The sequence below is a fragment of the Durio zibethinus genome, chromosome 19 (genome assembly GCF_047325235.1).
Source record: "Durio zibethinus cultivar Kanyao isolate XHJ-2024 chromosome 19, ASM4732523v1, whole genome shotgun sequence".
NCBI lineage: Eukaryota > Viridiplantae > Streptophyta > Magnoliopsida > Malvales > Malvaceae > Durio > Durio zibethinus.
The window spans coordinates 3,972,800-3,979,192 of record NC_143180.1 but is presented as its reverse complement, the minus strand read 5'-3'; the positions used below and the strand labels follow the sequence as shown (position 1 = coordinate 3,979,192).

Genomic DNA, 6,393 nt, shown 5'->3' with positions numbered 1-6,393 from the left:
ATAAAAAAATTACAAATTTTAAAATTTTAATATTAAATTTATTAAATATTATCTCCTAAAAGATGTGTGATACATCTGAGTTAAAACATAGACATTAAAAACATTAGTCTCGTACGGAAATTTTTTTTTTTCCAAGTTATTAGCTCACATTCATGTTGTATGAAAACATTAATATATAGACCATTAAAAATGATTGTATAATTGTGCTCAGTGGTAATCTGAAGGTGCATGCATCTCTTACTTCAAACTAGATTAGGAAATTTTTTTTTTCAATAGATATATATATTTGTATTTACACTTTTATATGATCATATTATTTTTAAAATTTTAAAGACGAAAAAAAATCAAACTCAGCTTTTTGAAAAAAAAAAATCATATATAAGCCATTAAATTAAATGATCGAGTGTACAATTTTTATCTTAATACGACCTTTTTTCATCGTTCCATTTAATTAGCATATATAGAGAAAAAGATAATTAAACAAAAGAGAAATTTGAGGATGAGAGGGAGAAAGAATTCATGAGTGTGGAGTGACAATGTTTGATGTGATTTTATTGGCTGCATCCAGCCAAGTAGCCAAAAGGGAATTTTAGACAGCTGAGGGAAATGGAGATTGAGAGACAGCTTCTCGTCAGAAAAACTAAGTGGGGTACTGGGGTGAGTGAGTGAATGAGCTGGCTGGCTCGTGCAGGCAAGAAATGATGGTCACCTCGTGGGATGAGACAGAACCGATTTCTTCTTGTCTTCTTTGTGTTGTGTCTTTTCTACAAGTAACTTTTCATACCAAAAAAAAAAAAAAACCGTGGTACTTTCTCTATTATCGTACCATGTCTTGGACTCACGTGCTTTCTAACATGTCCACCTTTCATCCAAAATGATGTCACGTGCTGCTGCTATCCGTGATTTGTGAGACAAGTCAGAAAGTCATGACTCATGACTATCACAACCTTCTTTACCTTGCCATGTACATATGATGACGTCTTTATTCGTCGGTGAAGGTTGCACTTTCTGCGGGAATCATGGTTTTAACTTAGCTCAAGTGATAATAAATATAGAATGAGATTAGATTAAAAATTTTCAACTTTGTTAGTAATAAAAAAAAAGTAAAAAATATATAAATCAAACTCGATTTATCCTCTCAAAAATCTAATTCAAGTTTGTAACTAAAAAATGATCGAACTCTAACACAATCTCAAAAATCTAATTCAAGTTTGTAACTAAAAAATGATCGAACTCTAACACAATCATCGATGTAAGATTCGTAACTCTTTACTTGAGACCATAAATCGTTCACTTGGAAATATGGGCAAAATGAAGAATATAACATTCAATCTTCGATACCAATCTTTTTTCAAATGCACAAAGCGATATACCATGTATTAGATAAATAGCCAAATTTACAGCACTTAAAGAGACTTTTACAGCTCCAAATTACCTTAAAAACAAGCTAACCGAAAAATCCCCAAGGTATGTAGCTTTGCTTAAGTAAGATTAATCCACATGAAAGATCCTATAGAAGTTGAATTAAACAATTTAACCAGCCCTAATACTCGTAAAATTGGTGGAGGAAGCTAGGATCAGCTACTCATTGCCTTGCACGGAGGGAGCAATCACATGCTGTCCATGTGCCTGCAAGATTTAAGGAATCCGAATTATGGAAATACAAGTGATGATTACAATTACAACAGATCAATTCTTTCCCTTAAGACAAAAAAACAATGGTACTTATTTCTCGTCATACGTTTAGAGACAAATTAGCAAAAATAGAACAGATTGGTTTAGAGAGAGAGAGGACGCTTCCAAAATTTACAAATCATGTGTTCACTATTTCATTATCATTACAATGAAGAAGTTTAATGCTAATGCTAAAGCATACATGTTTCTTCTTTTACTAACTAGATAAATATCAAACTTGGCATAAGTTTGAGCTCTTGACAACCATTGTTTTTAAATTTTGAAACTTCCTTGATCCAACTCAAGCAACATGTGGCATATATTTTCCCTATTATGTAAACAAGATAAGCATAATTCATTTTGCCTTATGTGATAAGCTGATCATATAGACTATAGAGTGGTCCTATATTAATCAGATCAGGCCAAATAAGGTTTACTATGAAATCTGCATAATATCCAGCCACTGAAAAGTAAGCATCTCTTTTCAAAGCTATTAAAATTGACAATATGGTATCTTTATGATAGGCTAAAGGCGACTAAACATAATATGCTAATCACCATCTTACATGCCTAAGTATTGATGGTTTCTCCTATCATCCTGTAGTGTTATTAATTATTGCAACCATCATAGGTATAGGAGGGGGTGGGGTGGGGTAGGTTATAGCTAGCCTGCCTATATAGCTAACACCTCAACATAAAACCATGCATCATACATGCAAGTGCAATATCTGAATGTAATATCTCCAAATCTTTTAAGAGACATGTAAAAAGCTGTTATAATATTTTCTACAAGCAAATTGTTCTCAAGCCTTTCTGATTCAGGATTGATCAAATTTGATTACTCATTATCTAATCAGAGCATCACTGTATTAGCTCTCAATTTAGCTGGACATGGTGCTACAATGTCATAGAGCAGTAGGAAGTAATAGCCTCTCCCTGACTAGAAAGCAAGTAAGAAGGACCATTGGCTGTCCCCTTTCCCTTTATAACCTAAGATCAATGTAGATATTTCCGCGCATAAATGGCTGCTTCTGTTGGGACTCGTCCAAAATGATTCTAGATGAAAATTTTTTTTGTCCCAAATTGTAGTTAGGAGAGGAGTCAAAGCGCAGGGCAAAGGCAACAAGGGAGGAGTGATAGCTCTGCAAAAGGTCTTCTAATCTAACAATAATAGATTTTCACAAACTCCTATTCTTGAGTGATTCCTGATGGAACTCTATAGAACAAGAGGGTCAGTCTATTAATATTGAACGTAATCTACATTATGTGATTAAATGACAGTAAAGCTTTTGGTAGTTAGGTGAAAAATCATGCAAAGATGTAGTTATCCAATCAATAAATTTTAATGAAAATTAAAATATTTGCAATCCTATCATTCATCCATTAATATTCCAGAACCCTATCCTCATTGGGGAAAAAAATTCCCAAAGATGCAAATTATGATAAGCATACTATGATGTACAAGGATGCTTTATCTAATTCAACCCCTTTTATTTATTAAGATTTATGCAAATTATGTTTATAAGATTCCTCACACTAGTGAAATCGCCAGAATAAGAAATTTCTGACACAAAGGCAACCAAAACAAAACGAAGGACTTGAGGCACTAGAGAAGAAGAGAGTGTAATTACCTCCATCTGTGCATCATGTTCATTCCAATAACATCAGTCCCAAGCAAAAGAAAAAAAAAGAAAAAAAAATAGTCAGATCAATTTATAGAGACCGGGCAGACAACACTAATATGAAAATGTCAGGAAAAAAAAAAAAAAAAACATCAAGTTTTGGACTTCTAACTCATGTCAATTGAGCCTCACATAGTTGATTTAATTGTATGATTCGCAGGACAATGATAACAAAACAAAAAGGAGCAGAATAAAATAAAAAATTTTCACTTTTCTAAACTCCTCCATTCGATCTTCTAACAGCCTTACAGGTTCTGGGCTAAGATAAATGCACAGAGTGGATCAAGCAGAAAGTGAAGTAAATAAACAAACATGTCAAAAGTTAAAGCCCCACATACCTCCCTGTACCTTGCCAGGTATGTTTTAAGTGGCTCAATATAGTCTTCAAACCCTAACGTTGCCATCGCCCACAATAAATCATTTCCATGAATGGTCTTCCTCTTCTCTTTCTGGCATTTATCACTAGCCCTAAAAAACAAACAGCCCGAACAATTTTCAGAAAACTAAACCTGAATTCCAACAAAAAAAAAATTATAATTGATATACAGAAACCTAACTTTCCATTAACACCCAATCAAAGTCCAAACAAAATAATCATTAGCGTCAAAAACATCAACAAGCAAACCAATGATATCTTTCATACCAGTCACAACAAATTTCTAGTTCACAATAGAAAAGGGAAGAGCACTTATTAAAAACACCCTTGTTCTTATTTAAACTAAAAGGCAAAATCACATACCTCAAAACTAAAACTTTACCCTACCCAAAAATCATTGAAAGTCAGAATGAAAAAGACAAGGACCCTATCTCATATAAACTAAAAGTAAAACACTTAAAAACTAAACCTTTGCCATCCAAAAGTAAAAAACACCAGTCAAGCTTGCAACTTTTCCAAACACCAGAAAATCAGCAAATTTCGGAAACAAAAGCGAAAGCCTCAAAATCACATCACCAATGTCAGGAAACACCAAATTCACAATTTATAATTTATATAAAACATAACTAAGTTTCCCAAGAACATTAATTGAATAAAAAGTAAAAAAGAGAAAAAGAAGAGAAATAAGCACCAAAATTAATCACCATTTGGCAAACAAATCTCTAGTTCATATACAAAAGAAGCTGCAAAAAATTACAACAAAACAATAGGGCCATACTTTCCATAAACACTAAAATTACACCCCTCAGAAGTAAAGCAAACTTCAGTCAAGCCACTTCCAACTTCAGCAAAATTTTCCTAAAAAAAAAAAACCAAAATATTGCAATAAAAAACACAAATACCCTAGTTTCTCATACATATTTAATATCACATGCCTCAAAGACTAAACCTTTTAACACCCTAAAAGTCAAAAAACACCAGCTAAAGGTTACAACTTTCCAAATACCAATAGGAATACCACATTTAAAACAAACCAGTCTCAAAGTCACATCCCCACAGTTTCAGAGTCACCATATTCACAATTAAACAAAGTAGAAAAAAAAAAGAAAAATTCCCAAAAATTTAATGAAACCAAGGTTAAGACTTTACATACTCGCTAGTGATGAAGCTGATGAACTCAGAAACACATTCTTGGACAGTGTCTTTAGCATCCTTAGCAATTTTCCCATTAGCAGGCAATGCTTTCTTCATGATTCTACTTATATTAGCAATTGGAAGGTAACGGTCTTGTTCCCTCAGATTTGAGTGAGGACTGCTTTGCTCTCCTCCACTCTCATGACTCCCTCCTGCTGGACTAGTTGGCCCCCCTGCCATACCGTCTGCCATGCCCCCAAAAGATCTAAATCACTGATTAAAAAAACCAAAAGATAACCAAAAACCAAAACTAAAACCCATTAATTGTTTCTCAATATTTTAACAAAGAAAGAAATACCAAGATGCATATATGCATAAAAAATCATACCGAAATTCATACATCCATCCATCCATCCATCCATCCATCCATACATACATAAAAATACAATCATGTCATGCCATACATACAAAAACCTTGCCTATTTACCAGTATTTTAACAAACAACAGGATACCAAGATGCATATATGTAAAAGTAAACAAACTTAGATGCTCACATACATCAAAAAAAATACATACATACATACATACATAAAAAAGTACATGCCCATAAATGATTTTCCATTATTTTCAAAAACAAAGACATATCCTGATGCATACATACTACAATTATATAAGGGTTTTAAAAAGAAAGAAAGAGGGAACCTGAGAGAGGAAAAGGAAGGAACAAATTTTTTTTTTTTTTTTGTATTTGGCGCGAGAAGAGGGGATTGGTGGAGATGGTTAGTAGGATTTGTTTTTATTTGGGAGAATGAGTGATAGAGGATCTGACGATGGAGAAGAAACCAAGGAGAGAATAACAAATTAAGATTGGGATTTTTGTTTTTGATTAACTATAAAATTTTGGGTCTGGTTTTATCATAACCGTTGGCGTTTTTTCTAATTTTATTTCATGAAAGGAAAGAAGAAAGTTCCCTTATAGCATCTGCGCTCTGTACCAATTCTTGATACCCACGTTTTTGGTCTGTTTCTACTGACTTCGATCATTAAACCATCCATGCCCTTTTATTATTATTATTATTATTATTATTATTATTTAGTTTTTGTTCTTTTAATAATTCTATTATTAGTTTTTTAAAATGAAAATTTATTTTATTTTTTTTTATACTTGAAAAATTATTCTAAATATTATCTACAAAATTTTATGATATATTAAAACTTAAAGATTATAAAATAATAAAAAGAATTTTTTTTTATTTTTAGATTTTTTAATAATTAATACAAAATAAAAAGAAATGACAGAAAAAGTAAATCAACTTTATTTGAAAACACAAAATCTCACTGTATTTAGGCTTTATTTGGTACAAAAGATAAAAAATTGAAAAAGAAGAAAGTAAAAGGATGAAAAATAGAAAATTTCTTCGTATAGTTGTAAAGATAAAAAGGTTGAAAAAAATATAAATTTTCTCATCAATTACTTGATAGAATTGAAAAATAAAAAGAATTATGATTTTATAATTATAACATTT

At 31.8% G+C, this 6,393-nt stretch overlaps 1 protein-coding gene across 6 annotated transcripts; it reads right to left on the bottom strand.

Annotated features, from left to right (window-relative positions):
• Window positions 1-495: 495 nt before the first annotated feature.
• Window positions 496-5,910, bottom strand: LOC111310281 (nuclear transcription factor Y subunit B-1-like). Of its 6 annotated transcripts, XR_016330335.1 has the most exons (6): window positions 5,570-5,905; window positions 4,886-5,139; window positions 3,695-3,824; window positions 3,210-3,311; window positions 1,436-1,629; window positions 496-1,008 (listed from the first exon to the last, which is right to left on the bottom strand). XR_016330335.1 is itself a non-coding variant. In XM_089748389.1 (5 exons), exons 2-5 carry the CDS (start codon window positions 5,104-5,106, stop codon window positions 1,582-1,584), a joined length of 501 nt encoding a protein of 166 aa, XP_089604515.1. In that variant the 5' UTR covers window positions 5,107-5,111; window positions 5,570-5,907; the 3' UTR covers window positions 1,313-1,581. The 6 variants fall into 6 exon arrangements, 5 of the variants coding, with proteins under 5 accessions (XP_089604515.1, XP_089604514.1, XP_022765319.1 ...); XM_089748389.1 differs by lacking the exon at window positions 496-1,008 and having other exon boundaries at window positions 1,313-1,629; window positions 4,886-5,111; window positions 5,570-5,907; XM_089748388.1 differs by lacking the exon at window positions 496-1,008 and having other exon boundaries at window positions 1,313-1,629.
• Window positions 5,911-6,393: the final 483 nt, after the last annotated feature.

Bases quoted from the DNA above. Each gene is read 5' to 3' on its own strand.
- LOC111310281 (XM_089748388.1), bottom strand. From the start codon at position 5,118: ATGGCAGACGGTATGGCAGGGGGGCCAACTAGTCCAGCAGGAGGGAGT. The intron at 3,825-4,885 runs GTATGTAAAGTC...TTTGTTTTTTAG, and splicing joins ATCAGCTTCATCACTAGCGA to GGCTAGTGATAAATGCCAGA. The intron at 3,312-3,694 runs GTATGTGGGGCT...CATGATGCACAG, and splicing joins ACCTGGCAAGGTACAGGGAG to ATGGAGGTAATTACACTCTC.